The 17,255-nt window shown below is 40.1% G+C and overlaps 1 protein-coding gene across 8 annotated transcripts in view; it reads right to left on the bottom strand.

Annotated features, from left to right (window-relative positions):
* TMEM266 (transmembrane protein 266) overlaps nt 1-17,255 on the bottom strand; it is a 78,446-nt gene that overhangs the window by 43,640 nt on the left and 17,551 nt on the right. For 5 of the 8 annotated variants that reach the window (XM_080551351.1, XM_080551350.1, XM_080551352.1 and 2 more), the window contains 3 exons: nt 16,643-16,816; nt 10,828-10,928; nt 7,266-7,454 (listed from right to left, as the gene is read on the bottom strand). In XM_080551351.1, coding sequence (XP_080407477.1) covers nt 7,266-7,454; nt 10,828-10,844 — 206 coding nt within the window. In that variant the 5' untranslated portion in view covers nt 10,845-10,928; nt 16,643-16,816. Of the gene's footprint in view, nt 1-7,265; nt 7,455-9,677; nt 9,784-10,827; nt 10,929-16,642; nt 16,817-17,255 lie in introns of those variants that run through there. The other 3 variants (XM_080551356.1, XM_080551355.1, XM_080551357.1) reach the window with 2 other exon arrangements.

Raw genomic sequence — 17,255 nt, 5'->3', positions numbered from 1 at the left:
AACAGAAGGATGGATGAGATCCAAATCACTATCTGTAGGAGTAGAAAGGCCATGGTCAGGAAGTAAGTGAAACACGGAAAGGTTAAATAACAATACAAAATCTGGCTGAGACAAAACAGACAGCAGAGCCTCATAGGAGGCCGCAAATAGCAGCTGGAGGCCTTGAGCAACTCCAGAAAGATTCCTCCAGCCTTCAGCCTAAACTCACAAATGGCCAGTTTATACATATCTGTTCTCGTGCCAGTCTTGTACTTTAGGACAGTTAGCTCTTTTCCCTTGCTGGCATTTTGTCTACAGTGCATTTATATACAGCAGTGACATCTCCTCATTTACTTTAGTCAAAGAAGTGCGTGCTTTTTGTAACACAGACACTCAGTTTTTCTAACTGTCCTCGTTAAAGAATTGTCCTGGAGTTAGAGAATACAGACAAGATGAGTGGTACATAATACTCTGGAATAGTTTTAATTACATGAATGCTTCCCAGCTCACCCTGAAGCATCTTACTTGATGCCCTTAGGCTCATTTCTGCCTTCTTCGTAGATACATATGACACCATTTGCTCACAGGCATCCCGTGATTACCTTGTACATTACTCCTCTCATTAGAAAATTGCTTATTAGGCTTTAATGTTTTATGCTAAGTTCTTTATTGAAATATTAACATCAGACTTAAAACCAACCGTTAAGCACAAGAACAGCCATATGAGATCAGAACAGAGGTTTGATGTCCTGTCTCCAGTAGAGGCCAGGAGCGGATGTCTCAAGATAAACAAGAACAAGGCAAATAGATATACTTCCCATTCAAACTCTCCCAGCATCCAACTATTTTCAGCTGGAGGACTTACTGAGCCAGATGTGGTTTCTAGGACTCTACTTAGGAACCTTCATTGAATTCCTTCTCCACAGACTTGTCCAAACATTCTCTACTGCTGCATAAGCAATTGAAGCCACAGATCCTTTAACAAGTATTTCCACACATCTACGGCCCTCTGGCTAAAGTACCACCTTTTTGTTTGTTTTCAAATGGGCCTTACTCCAGTAAAGTACCCTGGCACTTGGATTGAGGGCAGAGCTGTCATACTTTAAAGTCTGTGTCACTGATTCTGTAATCTCAGTCAAACCTCACATCAACCTGCTCTTTTCCAGACTGAACAGTCCTAGCTTATGGAGTCATTTCTCCAATGGAAGTTGTTCTACATCTTGGATCACTGTTTTCCTTTAAATCTTTTCCAGTTTATTTTATTTTTTTTTTATCTACCATGTCCTTTTTGACATGGACCAGAACTACACACTCACATTCAAGATGTGGGCAAAGTTTGGATTTATAGAGATGCACAATGATGTACTCTGTTTTACTCTCTACTCTTTTCTTTACAAATTCTACCATTTGGTTTGTTTTTACACTGCTGCTCAGCACTTACCTCTCCTTCTAGACTAATATTCCTCTTTTCCACATTTCTCCCTTATCCAATTGATCATCCATCTTTCAATTGTTACACCAAGCCACATCTTCTCCAAGTTAGACAATTATTCCCAGTTGTAAACCAGATAAGTCAAATCCACATCACTTCCACTCTCCAAAAGTCCTTGCAAACAGTGGTCTGTGGGCTACATCTACTACATCTCTATCCACAAAAAGTACCTAGGAAAAGTAAGTTCTGTTGGAAAAAGAAAAAAAAAAAAGATCGACAACCCTAAAAAGTTTGAAAACCACTGAGCTATATTTATTTATTTATTTATAGTAGGCGTTCCCTCCATCAATTGGCGTTACTGATGAACGACATTAGGGGGACAGAGTCAAAGGCTTTAGGTACTAAGATAAACACAGTAACAAGCTATTGAAGAGAACAACCTTTACAAATATAAAAGCTTAAAAGGATCTGTAGTAGAAAAGGAAGTTTCTAAATCACTGAACATCCGCTAACACAGCCCAACGTTTCATGCATTCTCTAGTGACGAGCTGGGCACCTCTCAAACTCCGCAGCATCAAATGCTCACTTTGTGCTGCAGTGCAGATCTTGGTTTTGGACCAGAGCACCTGTGTGCAGCAGCAGCGATACAGTACCACGCAGAGGACAAATCAGCACTACAGCATGTAAAGTAAGTTTAAAGAAGTCACTTTTGTAAATACAAGGAGCTTGTTCACTATAGGAAAGAGTTCTGCTGTCCAAAACCTTTGCACTTTATCTCTAGCTTGGACCTGATTATTCACCATGTATCGATATGGCGTGCTCCAGGCTCTTCATGAGGTGCACAAGACCTTTCAGAAAAGGGACTGTACTTTATGTATGCTTCCAGATAAAGACAAGAAAAGCAGAAAACAAAAGAAAAACAGGAACTTAATCCATTTGAGTTCACTTGGTTAAAACACCTTTAAGCCTTGCAGAAAATATAAGTAAAAAACCTCAAAGAGATCAAAATAAAAACTGAAGTGTGAATATGAAAACCAGAAATAATGGCATACACTGGAGGCAATTACAGAAGACAGATCGAAGGAACAGACATCCTTTTCTCCCAGAATGGGTGAATAGATTCATCAAGGACAGCTTTCTACCAATTTGAAATGGTAAGCTTGCAGGAATCTTTCCTGTGTTAACTTCTGAAACTTTGTGCATCTCTGTGTTCTCTGGTCAGTTTTGGTTTTCCTTCTTTTTTATTTCTCTCTCTATCCCTTCACACATCATTTATTTTCCCAGTGATTCCAACTGTTTCCTTCACTTTCTGGGAAGGAAAACAAACCTGGGACCAAACAACCCTAAGGCTATCAACAGATGATCATAAATGATTAAATTACAATGGCATGAGTATTTATAGCTAATGTCAAGTGAGTCACATTAACTGTATCAACTCCCAACCTTTACAGCTGTTGATGTAAAACACCACATTCGAAAGCACCTTCATGTTTCGAAGTTGTTTAGCATACAGAAATTCAGGAGCTGCAACCCAAAACAAATACAATGTAATTGAAAGTTGGTATATCTCCCTCCCCTTGCTTCCCAGCCAGAACCAAACACAGATCTTTACTGAGACAGGCTCACTGCCTAACTGCTTATTACTTCACCAAAAATACAGTCTATCACACAACTGACTGTAAATTCTTTTATAGGTTATTATGAATGATACCTCCTAACTGGCATTTAAAGAAAACATGGGAAGAAAAGCTAGCACATACCACGTTCTACATGTAGACAATTTCCAAACTGTTCTCCATTTTTTTATTGGCCATTGATGCAGAAACAGAGGAAAGTATTTTTTTGGAGGACAGAACACTTGACAACAAAGAAATTAAGAGTGGCACTTAATGTTAACATTGAAAAAGTTCCTTAGCTTTCTGGGTGATTATGCTCTTTTCATGCAAACTGAGCTCAATGCAGACATAGACTCTCCATTAAATTCACAGACACAAAGAAAATCTGCTGCTTTTGGTATACATGCATCATCTAATCTGTTACAGGTACTTTAGAAACGTATGGTGGTCTGGGCATCCAAGGCACAGTTTTGGAGTTAATCATGAAGCGCATCACAGAGCAGCAATATCTAAGGACAATTCAAACAAGTTATCTGCAAGGCAGGTAAGCAGGACTAATGAGTAACAAACATCATTCTCATATTGGTTCTGAGAACCAAGCTACTATTTATTCACAGGACTCTGCAGCATGGAGGAGACAGACCTTTGTAAACACAAATTGTTACAGTCAAATAAAACTAAAAGTGTTTTAGGTACCGACTGCTGGCATTCATCAGAACACGTCCTTTTTCTGAAATGGCAGAACCACAGTTGCATTAACACTGGGCACAGCAGCCTCGCTGCAGCTAGGAAGCAAGCCAGATGCAGCAGCCCCCCCACCCCACACTGCAGTATGCAGAGACCACAGGCACCTTACTGCTTCTGACTGCGAGGAGGGCAATGCCAGCCCTGACACATGACCTGTAATGGCTATCTTCAAAGCATATTCCATCTAACTTAACCAGCTTCCACTGTTCTAACTTTCCCTGTTTATCTACAGAGAGAGAATTTTTGCTTATCCCACTCCAGAAGACGGCACAGTTTGTGGTTTGCCTGAGGATTTCTGGAAGAGCAGAGAAGGGTTTTTTTTCCTGTGTAATTAATTACACTTGTACTACTTACAGGTGTACTTCAGGGACCGACTTTATGTGTCATACAATCTGCAGTCCTTTCTTTGTTGCTTAGTGCATGGATCATAGTTGTAAACTGAATTTCTGATGGAAATAGCTCAAACTTCCTACATAATTCCTTTGGTAACATTGAGAGATGGAAACTGCCTGCCCTGAGCATTTGATACAGTAGAGCAAAGCCGCATCAAACTGCACAAAATCAGGCTTTGATTCCAGTATCTTTAAAGCCATGGGATGTCAGTTTACATATGATCTGCCTAATAAAAGACAGATCATAATTTTCTGTTTACTTCCCCCCACCCCCCCCATTTCTTGTGGGAGGGGTAGCTGGTCTGATGCCATCTGAGAGTTTCCAGGCACACAAGGAGAGCTGAGCTATCACCCAGCTGTTCCTGGTTGCCAATTAATATTGGGTTTATTGAGAGAAATTCTCTCAGATAAATAAAAGCATCCCATCAACAGACAGATGCAGCTTGTGACAACTACCCAGTATTTCCCAAATCCCTACCATTTTCTTATTGCATCTTCCCAAGAAGGGGGCATGCACCAGACTTTCCTGCTCAGAGCCTTGCAATTTGAATAAGTACAGTTCGTCTAGATCGGCTACGGATCGAGACCAACAGAGCCATACAGAATATATGCAGGTCAGAGAGGTTGGCAACTTCCCTGAAATTCTCAGGGAAAAATATGTAGCAGGTAACATTTGGAGGTTTGTGATGAAGGCAGACTGCCATGGAGACAAAGATGAGGCCAACATCCCCTTTTAGTACTCTCCAGCATTACCTCTACCTTCTGGTATCTCCACTCGCAACCTGTACAGAAGTGGTGGGGGCACAGAGCTTCACAGTCATGAATATGGATACTTGCAGAAAATACAAGGACTTAAACATTTTCTGTCACTTCCTGCACTGCCATTCCCACACCATTCTCTTCAAATATGAGGGAGAGGAAGCTGGCAGGTCCTGTACCAGGCTGATCTGACTCACCATAGATCCTTCCTATCCAGGTGGAAGAGAAGTGAGCCAGCCACATCTAACAAGGCCACTAGAATGAAATTAAAGCACTCTCGTAAAACCAGACATATTCCCAAACAAGCCACGAGGTGGTATGGGGACAGAATTTTACTTTTGCTTAAGGCCTTCTTGAGCTCGACTCTGCTCCTAAATTTCACAGGATCTCAGCTGCAACCAGCGCTTCTGAAAGAAAGAAGGAGCCATTCCCACAAGGAAGATGCAGCCCTAGGACTCAGTGGAACTTAGTCAGCCAAAATACACTGAGATATACAAACTAAAGCTCTGAATTTTATTCACAGAATCCCCTCTACAGCTGGGCAGTCTGGATGGCACCTGCTTATTTCCATTCAGAGCAATAAAGCCACAAAAGAAGTCTGTGTGAAAGAAGGGATCTCTGCTGAGGAAAAGAATGATAAGTCTATTTCCACGCTTAGACTGCAAGGCTGCTCAAACAGTCACAGTGAGAGATCTGTGCACTTTGGCACAGTGAAGAATGGAGTTTCAGATCATAAAAATCTATTAAAATGCATATTTGAACAAAACTGGTATTTACTTAGCACCAAAATATCCTGAGGGTTACACCTGCATACTCAAATTAATTTTCAAGTGCCTCTTTTGCTATGCAGGCTATTTTATGTTACAGTTGTACTGTACTTACATAACCTACTTGAAATGTATTTCCCCTTGTTTGGAGTAACAGCTTTCTGGAGATGTCTCACAAAGTCTAATTTGGAAAGAAATTAAAGGCAAGAGTCTTTCCTCTGTACTCCTTCCTGACTACCATACAGAATACCTGCTGAGCAGAGATCAAGCAGGTCTCTTTGCTGATTTCTGAGCACATGTTAAAACACATTCAGCCACCAATAATTGGAGGCTTATTAATGTCTTCATCATGAGAGCTCTGTATGGCTTACTGTGAAGTGCTTTTAGATGGTTCTTACCGACACTGGAGTATATATACATTCAGTGCAACACACCGTGCGTAGTAATCACAGAATCAGGGGGGCTAAGCACAAGCGCTCACTGAACTTCTATGCCAACAGATGTTGAACTACACTGTTATCATTTCTGACAACTGCGTTTTCTTTAAGACATCTAGTTATTGCAATTCTACTTCCCTCTTCCCCACACACACCTGTAGTCTACCCCAGCACTTTGCTAACCTTATTCTTCTCTTCCTTGCTGCTGTTCAAGCTCTTTACTTCTTGTTCTAAACACCATGGAGATGGAACAGACTTCGCTTCCTCACTGAGGAGTCCCTTATAATTTCCTCCGAAGTCTCTTCATGTGAAATGCAAACTGTTACTTCCATCAGTCCTCCAACAGCAGGTTTTCTGCACCTCTCATCATTCCCACTGCCTGCCTCTAGATTCTTTCCAATTGACCCAACACTTTCATGAAAAATTTAGCACAGGAGCCCACCTACAGCCACTTAAAGCCTGAATCAGGCATAAGGACAACTTCTTATGTTCTGCAGAATAACAATGCTACATAAGCTTACACTGGGTTATGCTTGAGCAAATGTTATAAACTGGTTAAGATCTTTCATTCCAATAAAACCGGAGCAGTTGTTCTACAAAAATGGGAGTAATATGCTCACACCATCAATGACCATGTTCTCACATAAGCAAACTACACAATACAAATTATTCTGCGAAAAGTAACGATCTGTTCTGGAATTAGCAGTACTAAGTCGCTATCTTTTGGTCAGGAGATGTACTGTGACATAAAAGAATCACAGTAGTTAACCCTCTGTTATCTTGAAATCCTCCTGAAACCCCTCTAATGAAACGCTTTCACCAGGCCATTCTGCTTGTCTGATGAGGCTTAGTCTACTTTCCTCTCTCTGACAGAAAGTTTCCAGACTGTGGTCGAGTAGCTGCTATGAATTATGTAATTTCAAAGAGCCCCAAACCAGCATTGATCAGTTATATTCAAAAAAGTCATTTCCATTCTGAGACAGTGGTTTTAAAATGAGTTTGAGGATAACTGGCTGGCTGCTCTTCTCCAGCTGGATGTTTTATTGTGGTTTTTTTTTGTTTTTTTTTTTTTTTTTCAGGCTGTGAAATTCCTATAACATAACACTAGAATTTAATATTCTGTCCTTTGTACTTACCCTTCTCTTTGGTACTCCTCATCCAAATTTGACAAAAGCTGGGACCCAGCCACAGACAGATCAAGTGCGGCTAATGGGAGATCTCGATAGGCAAAATTCACAAGCTGTACAGGAGCAATGCTTTTGGTCTCTTCTTCCACTTGTTGTGAAATTATCTCAACTTCTGAAACACTGCCTTCTATTGTAGGCCTGAAAATATAATCAGTGATAAAAAACACTTCTTCCTCTACAGATACACACACATATACATCTACATTATATAAACACATATAAATAAACAAACAAGTAAAAATAATTTTGAGACAATAACTTCAGTGAACCCCAAAAAGCAGACAACTTAAATGGCCCTTGCAAAGTCACTGAGGGAGGCATCCTTGTTGAGGGGGAAAGACAGATCTCTCTAAACTTGTCTTCAGTACATCTCACTGAAATCAACAGAACCCTCACAGATAAAAGACAACAGCATTTCACTCTGCTGAAGCTGCTTCAGAAGCACTAAATAGAAATGAAAGTGTTATAAACAAACAAAAATAGAAACAATGTATGAACCCAAAAGCAAAATATTTGTGCAAAACAGACAAGAACAGAAAGAAGGCATGCAACTACCTCAATTAAAAACTCACTGCTTTGTGACTTAAATCAGGGAACAATGAATAGTTCAGCTTATGAATTATGTACAAATCAGCTGTTAGTTACTAGATGCAATATGATCCCTCTTTCACTGTCGGTCAGTATAGTCAGATTTTTCATGGCTGGTGACTTGGTTGCATTCAACCACAAAATATCATTCTGTTACAAGTTATTTCAAAATAATTCTGAAAGCAGAACAAAGATTCAGGAGAATTATGAACTCATTTATAACAGTTATCTTAAGTAGCCATATGAACAGCTTTTAAGTCCGGACATACATTTTGCTACCACACCACTAACGTTAATGCAAACTGCATGCAAGTGTCTAACTGCAGGCATGTCTTCCACATTCATAATAAGACAGTACTTACCTAGAAACCCAAACTTGGTCAGCTAGCATACTATCTAGTACATACGAAGGATGACTTCACTGTAGGAGAAACCTCATATGTCAAGTCCCAGCAGGGACTGATCCTTTGCAGTCCCCAGTGAATGCTACTTGCTCCTTTTGATTCAAAGTAGGGTGCAAGCATAATCTGCTCTAGCTTTCATCCAGGGAAGCTCATTAACTTCTCAAGAAATCTCAGGCTAGTTTTTAGAGGTTTTCAACAGCAGGTGTGAAGATGCTTTTTCCTTAGGGATATAGTTAAAAAGTGCACAGCACCCAACTTCCCTCTGTTATGTGACTTCATTGTGGTGATTTTGTTTTTAAAGAAGCTTATTAAAATCTTCCAGCTATTAAAGCAACCTGAATAACAGTTCATTTTTCCAGAAAAATAGAAGAGTTCTTAACTCATGTATGTTGTAAGTCTGAAGATGCAGTTGAAGGAACTAAAATTTTATGCAAAAGAGAGACAAAGACCCTATTGCTCAGAGCCTAACCATTAAACTAACCCTTTTGGATGGAAAACATTCCTAAATTTAAAGGAGCTAATCGCTGCCAGAATTACACAAGAAAGTAATTTGAAAAATCGGAAAATGCTGTTATAACTCAAGTATTTGTCAGAGAAAGGCTATGACTGTGTCATACTATGTCAGAAAGTGGAAATGAAGGGAGCCACTACCATTTAAACAACCTAAAGGCTGGTTTTAGTTTATTTTTTGCCTAACTAATGATTGAAAGTAATGAGATTCTTGTCATTTCCAATAGAATTGTATTTCTCTCTTAACAAACAGAAATTGGAAGCCCAGAGGGAGGAGCCAATTCTAGCAAGAATGTTCTTTCTTTGATTTTCACATTTAGTGCCATCCTGTGGACCTTTACGTTTACAAGTCCAAGATAAGCTGGTTCAGTTTTGCATGGAAGTCCACAGAGCAATCCAATTTCCAGTATAATAAAGGAAAAAGGAAAACAGATTAGTGCAGCCTCCCCCTCTGAAAAGTATTTACCTTTTGTATTTCTTAAACAGACTACATGGTACACAGAGTCTGATGTGACTGAAAAGCAAAACAAATACACCAATAGACCAGTGTTGGCACGCAGCTTTGCAAGAATTTTGGTGAAAGGAAAGGAAAAAAGCAATGGATCTGACATAGACGTGACAAAGTAGTTTTCAGCTACTGGCTCTCAGTAACACATCCAAAACACTCACTGCATTCATGCTATTTCTGCTAATTCACACTCCTGAGACAACTGACCAAATCCTACTATTCCTTCTCAAAGTAGCAACTTTCCAGTAATACTGATGGAACTCTCTCAATGTCACAACAACATTCTCCTGCAGGTAGGAATTGTTATGGTGTATTTAAAATAAGCTGTAACTATCCTTATATGGCACTTACTGAGGACTGGTCATGTTGGAGGATGCAACCAAATCAGCAGCGGTTCCAGTATTTAACTGATTACAGCTCTTTTGCACAGAAGTTCTAGCCTTCTAAGATGAGCTTTCTGCAAGAGGAGAAACAAAGTCTAAAAATCTAAAACACAGTTGAAAGAACTCCAAAGGGCTGCATTGACATTTTTGGTCATGTTGTGAGTTTGCCTATTTTATTTCCCCTGTTATTCTTTTTCTAGGTGTTCTTATTCCACGTAAACTCCTCTACTTTATGGAAGGGGTAAAGCTACACTGCATTTATGTACATACATAGACACCTGCTCACATATAAACTTCCATAACAACGTGTATCTTGTTTTAAATTTCTAGACTGTTTAGAGAAATAACGAGGTGAGGGGATTTTCAAACAAAGCTCAGGGCCTCAGGAGCACAAATGCTACTGGAAGCCAAAGGACAATTTACAGTTACAATTTTCAATTACAAATTAATATACTGAATAGAGATGAACGTTAGCTTTGTCTACAAAGTTTTGTTCTCCATTTTCTAATGGGAACCGTGTGCCTGACTTCTTTTGATACTTTGACGAGTGTCTTTTAAAAATTAGTTCATGTTGTCAAATATTTTAGATAGGCTGTTATCGAGATGATAATTCAATCAACAAAGCCCACTAACACATTTGGAAAATGTACCAGATTTGCCTATGGCAAAATCTCCATTTGTGTTGCACCTAGACCAAAGGGAACCAGAATGGAAAACAACAAGCTTGTGAGAATAAAACCTACTGATAAATAGGTTTTGGTAGCTGGCAAAGGATACCATATAAGAAATAGAAATTCATAGAAAATGATATCATGAGAGACTTTGTAAAGCTACTGTCAGGGTTATAAGCTAAATAATTAAAATCAGTAACTAAAATACAAAAAGATATTCTTACTGTACTTTAACAGAAATAGCAGTTGGTAAATTAGCATATTACTGACAATAAGAACAAACTATTTTCATGATGATGGAAAATACTTCTTATATTGAACTTTATACTGGAGTCATTAACAGGCTGAACTGTTAGTATCAGTCAAGTATTTACAATGGAAACATAAATATAACAAAAGTATACTCCTTAGCAATCACTTGATACCAAATAATAAAACTGAACTTACATCATTTGTAGCGTCATTTCCAAGGCTTTACTTCATGGCCTGTAAACTTGCAATAATGTAAAATATAGTCAATCCATTCTCAGATTTTCCAGATAACGTGCCTGGGTATACAGAAAAGAAAGGGTCTGGATTGTGATCATCCTCCTCAGGTAGATAAGGCAGCCAAAAACCATTTAATTATTCATATGAAGAAAAGAAACACAACTGACTTTAAAACAGAAAACATACATGTTCCAGAAAAACACACACACTCCACTTATCTATAAACTTTCAATACCTGTAAAGTCAGAGCAACAACCCAACTTCTTTCAGATAAACTTTATCTGATACAGTACAGCTTTAATTCAACATCCATTTAGTATCAATGGGAGTCTGTTTCCTTGTACTCTCGATCCTTGAATTATTTTATTCATTATATCCCCAAGGCAGCAAAACACTAAAATAATTTCTTCAAATTAAATGTTTATTTAAATCACATGCTGAAGGAATACAGTGAATTTGTGCCCATGACAGTTGTGTAACAGCAACTGTTACACCTACTGGCACACAACAAAACCGAAATGTCACTATCAGCCTTGTTTTGAAACTTTACAACTCTTTTCAGAAACAAAAGAGAACAAAACTATTTTTAATTAAGTGCTTTACCCAAACCTATTGCTCTAAGCAGTCAGCCTAGGACAATGCTAAAGGATGTGGCACCCTGCACCTGTCCTGTGAGACTGAGACAGAAATTGGAAATCCTACTGCACTTGTGTTTGCAAGCCTTGAGAATAAAAGGCACAGGGGATACATCTGATTTAGGAAATGGCACTAAAACTGATTGAAACTGACCTCCAAGGACAAGCAGACAGATGTAGAGATGGGAATTTTTTCACAGAGATGAAAACTCACCATCTATCTGGGAGAGCGCTAATATTCACCACCGCTCTCCCAAAGGAGCTTTGACAAACAGGAAGACTAAAAACATACAGCTAGATTTTAAAAATTATTATTTTTAAATTAATCTCAATATTTTTAGGGAACTTAAGTCATAACAGGGGGGCCAGCAACACTGCAAATCCTTAACATGACCTGAACATGCAACGTATGTGTTTTTTTTTTAAGCTAGAAATACATTCGCATTCAAGCAGAACTTTGTTTCCTCGCTCAACCAGATCCGACCAGTAGCAGCACCAGTAAGCCAGACCTGCCCCCTCCTCCTGGAGCTGGCAGCTCTGCAGGAAACGTCTGCTGACCACCAAGAGCAAAGGAGCAACTCGTGGCTGGGAACCCTCCGACAACTCTGAGGGCTCCCCAGGGTGCAGAGTCCAAGGCACCCTTGCCGAAGGGATCGCTACCATGCCATAAGGCACTCGCAAAGCTGAGGGGAGAAACGTGGAAAGAAACGGGGAAGGAGACAAAGGGAGTCAAGTCTCCAAAGGACTCAGTGGAGCCTTCCTGAGAGAAAAAGTGGCAAAAGTGAGTAATTTCTGATGCAGATGACTAATGTGTTAGCTGATTTAATGAACTGAAAAGACGAGTTGTTAATGGTGTCCCCAGTAAGAGAGCAGCACAACAGAAACCTTCAAAACGAATGTAATAGGTTGTATCTATATCCTAAAGGGATTAGAAGGATTCATGCTTCTTTCTAGGCTATACGCAAGCATGTATTGGTATTTGCAGAAACTTCATCTTTCTATCCACTCCAGCCCACCTAGCTGTTATGTACAAAACTTCATTAAAGCAATGTAAAACACTTCCAAGTTCCACAGGAAATTTCTGTGCAACTGAGCAGTGTTTAAAGGCAACAAGGCACAGCAGAGAGAATTCGTTTCCCTGTACTTAATCTCTTGCTTGCATTCCTCTAGGATACAGCATAGGCAAAGGGCAATGATGTGGCTCTCCTGCCTGCCAGCAGCGATGAGCAGGGGCAGAAGGCAGGCAACCTTTGGGGCTTCCATCCACCACCCGAGTGGAAACTTCCCTGCACTGCCCTATCTGCACCTAGCCCGGTCACTGCTCAGGAGGCAAAAATTGCCGTGGTCTCACCTGAGGGCATTAGTTAGCAGTTTCAGGGTGCCTTTTTTCTGCCTCTTGGAACTGAAAGCAGACAGCACATGGTACTGGCTGAGCTACCACGTGAGTACAAGCGATGCCCCTTTTGTGAGAGTTCAGCAGTTCTATTTGTTCTGCAGCACAAGTATTTTCAAGGAGAGATGGCTGTGGAAGGAGCACAGTTTCCCAAGTTACACAGAATTAGAGTTAATTTTAAGAGGTGATACAACATGAAGGAAAGAATTACCCCCAAAAGGTTTCTTGTGCAAGCTTTGAAGTGTTGTAAAACCCAGAAATATTCACTGGATTGACTAAGGCACCAGCTTGTATGTACTGAGAAGACAGTGTAGTCTGAAGAGAAGCATTATTTCTGCACCTGGTTTTCTGTGCAGAGTCAAGCTTGTAGGTTCATAGCCTAGCTTAAAACACGGAGGTTCACAGTTCAGATCTCGGCAGAGCTGACTCAGCTCTTCACCCATCTGCAGTAAGCAAAGGAAGTTGCACCCAATTCACTGAGCTCTTTTTGAAGCAAGGTCTTTGAAGTGCTTAGAAATGCTTTATTTGCCTCCCAAGCCCTTCAGCTTCTCTGTTCCTTCCACATATATCACACACACACACTGGTGTCTCCAAGACATTTGTCATGTACCTTCTGTTTAATTACGATTTCTTTTACCCCCTCCTGTGTGGGTGCACAGGCACACAACTGCTTCACAGTTCATGGGTTATGCTCAGAATCACGCAGGATGAAAAGCGGTGTCATGTGCTATAGAGCTTGAGCAAAGGTTGATGCTGCTGCCCTTGCCCAGCACACATCCTGCCTGAGTTGATTTGTTAATGTTTAAAACAACCTTCCGTTGTCAGTCACCACACCTTAGCCATAGCTTGCTAATAAGCAGATGGAGTTCAGCTGAAACAATGCAACGTACAGAACTGTTGGGAAAGCGTACGTAAAATCACTGTACGTGTAAGATGGTGCATGCTGTGTGTGCAAGTACTATCTAAGCTTTTAAAAAAAGTAACTTAAAAAAAATCTGTATTCCACATCTGCATTAAAATCTGACTTTTAGCACTGCTTTAGACAGTCTCACAAAATGTGCCATAACAGGGTACCAAAAAAGTCTGAATTAAAAAAAAAAACAGACACAGGGAAGAGGAAGATGGTTTAATTTAAGCTTTTTATACCAAAGTCCCTGCTAGCTTGTATCCTCTTTAGCTGAGCTGAAGTCAAGACAACATGTCTCACAGTATTTGTTTTATTTGCTCCCACTCTCCCCGGGTTATCATCATGATGCTGTGAGCTCTTGCATGAAACACACAGAGAGAACCACCTGAGTTTCTATACTGACAAGTAACTAGGCAGCCAGATTCTGACCTGTTCTTCTAACTGAAGGTTCTTCCACACAGCCCCCTAACAAAAGCCTAGAGATGAACAAGCTCACCAGATGCAGGCAAAGTACATGCAACAGGCCGCACGTGGACACAACATTGCTGTTGGGGCAGTAACAGGCTTTAGGCATTCTTGTACAGCCTCTGTCTTGCCCTCTTCCCCTGCCCCAGCCATGCACATAGACCATTACTGTGAGCGTGATCAGGAAAATATGGCATTTTAATCAACAACAGCAGCTGATTTTTTTGTTTTTAATTTCTGTACTTTTCTTGAAGCAGGATTGCTTCCCTGGTGCAGGTCACACTACAGCTCCAAAAATAGCTGTGTCAGCAAAAGGGGGGTAGGGCAGTGGAGCGTGGGCACAGCCACGGGAACAAATGGCATGGTGGAGAAATACTTAAAGCAGCTTAATTCAGAAAGACTTAAACCTAAGATAATGTGCCAAGCTCTCGCAGTTGGTGATATTAAACTGGAATAAGCACCCAACCTGGAAATGCTTAACAGATTTACAAAGGGGGAAATGAAAAGCAGCCCTCTCTTTAGGGCGTTTTTTTTTTTTTCCTTTCTTGTGTTTTGTTGGATTTGTGTGTGTGTGTGTGTGTGTGTCTGTGACATAAAAGCTTTTATACTGAATCTAGTACACATGAGGAAATGGAATTGTTTAATTTGTGCAAAATAAGTTATGTTAGTTTAGTCTATAAATTAAATTTCTTATACATCTAGTGTTTACATGGAATTTATGGCTATTAAAGTTCCTATCAGACAATCTTAAGGAAACCACAGAGCTACCCAGAAAGATGCAAATAACTTTGAATAGGGCTAGGGGAAATACCTAACCCAACGTTACCCTTAGGAGCTTTCAAAGAGAAATGGGAAGTGTAATTCAGAGGTAGCTACTTGTGAATCAGCCTAGCCATGTGGGATTTTGTGATTAACACCATTGCTATCACCTTGAAGATCAGCACAAATTCTATTTCATCACTTATCTCTACCAGTAAAAGTTATATTTCTTACAGATTGAAACTAGGCTCCCTAGTTCCCTAGTAGAAACTAGGTTCCCTAGGGATCACAACCTGGCAATTATGACATCTGTTTTCAGTTCAACATCTGGGTAAATTTTCACCAGCTCCATGCATCTGCATTTAGAAAATTTTAATGGTCACGTATGTCAGTGTTTCCTTAGAAATCCAGCAGCCTGCTCTTCTGACAGGGAAGCCCTGAAAAACTCCTGCAGAAGAGGTAGCAATACTTCCTTTCGTCACTCCAGGTTGAACAAAATTTAAGAGATTCATCATGATTAAAAAAACAAGATTGACTAAACTGCTCCTCCCCAAATCCACTTTCAGTTACCCAACATTTTAAGAAATTATTTGTTTATATGGCTCTAGATATGGACGCTTAAAACATCCTTTATTTTTCAAAAAAATAATTACATTTATCAGTAGATTATGAATGCAGAGATCTCGCAGAAAAAGTGAAATAATTTGCTCAACAAACCAACTATGTTTGATTCATATTATTTTAACAGTTGCAGATACCCAACTCTATTTGTAGCTTCAATATTCCTATACAATATCCAGAAAAGGAGAGAGGTACAAAAGATAGAGCTTTTTATTTCAAGGGAAAAAAAAAAAAAGGGACATTAAACTTTCCTCTTTGTCATAGTGATCTATGGTCAAGTTTTTAAATACATAATTAAAAAAAAACACACACAAAACCCTCCATCACAAGGAAGGTATTTTGATTGGAAAAAAATCAGGCATTCAGAAATTAGGAAGTGGCAGATTGGAACTTGCTCATGCAGCTATAATTCCATCCCCTCGTGGGATCATCCTGTATGCTGAAATTAAGCAGAATGGTGGGGGTGGGAAGACATGTAATCATGTAACTAAAAACTGTCTCGTTATTCGTAAGTATAGTTTATACTTCCTAGAGAAGTTTAGACGGGCCAAAGAAGAGAAAAAATAATTTTCTGCACAATCATAATCTCTCCACAACACATTATGAGCACTGTTTGAATCTGGAGCTTTCAGTACTGCAAACTTGGACCTCAGGACAAATTAAAACCCGTTAGAGGAGGACTAAGTCAATACAAACTCCCAGGATAGCCCAGTCCAGCCCCACCTCTTCCAAGGCACCTGCAGATTTTTGCAGTACGTGGTACTTCCAGACAGAGAGAGATTGGAGGAGCTGCTCTGCCTGGGATGGTTATGGAGGGACTCCTCCTATAATCCTTCCCTCTGCCGCCTCTTCACTGAGGAACTGGGGAGAGGGGAAGGGAGCCATGCAGCAGGCCTACCTACAGACATGTGACATACAAGCATTCCAGCCCAAACGTGCTTTCAGCGCGTGCCTGTGCTGCCCTTCCGATTTGCATTGCTATACAGTACATACCAGTGCTGCTGTAGCAACTGCAGTCAGTTGTTCTGATGCACTACCAACATTTTCCAGGAAAAGCACAACAGCCAACAGGTACTTCAGCAATTCAAAACGTAGCTAAATCTGAAGACATCAGGGGATGAAGAAAAGGTACTTCTCTGGGCCTTCTTCTTGCTGAGTTTTAACAACCTATGGCAAATAATAAAAGTTATGAGGCATCTCAAAATTGTGGAAGAACTGAGCAGCTCTCATGGCCACCCAAACAAAAAGTTAGCTCCTTAACAAGGGACATGCACACATTTAGTATGGAGAGTACTCATTTGGCCTCTAACTCTGGATTAACTCTCCAAGCTTGCTATTTACCCCATCACATTACACATCATCCCCATTTACCTGCAGTAAATTAGTTTCCCCAGCATTGTTCCTCTATAGCTTCCCAGTGAGGTTAAAGTGAAAGGAGAAAAACAAACCACACTAATGGGCTCTCAAGTCCAGAGAATGAAGGAGAGAGCAACTACGTATTTAAAAGGCCCATTTACAGATTAATCTAGTCTTTGAAGGCTTGGGTCTGTTTAATAAGAAGCGAAACCACAAAAGAATGCTTGGTGTCTCAAATACAAACATTAGG

Source organism: Anser brachyrhynchus, assembly GCF_964034855.1.
Source record: "Anser brachyrhynchus genome assembly, chromosome: 11".
Classification (NCBI taxonomy): Eukaryota; Metazoa; Chordata; class Aves; order Anseriformes; family Anatidae; genus Anser; species Anser brachyrhynchus.
This window is presented reverse-complemented; position numbering and strand designations above follow the sequence as displayed.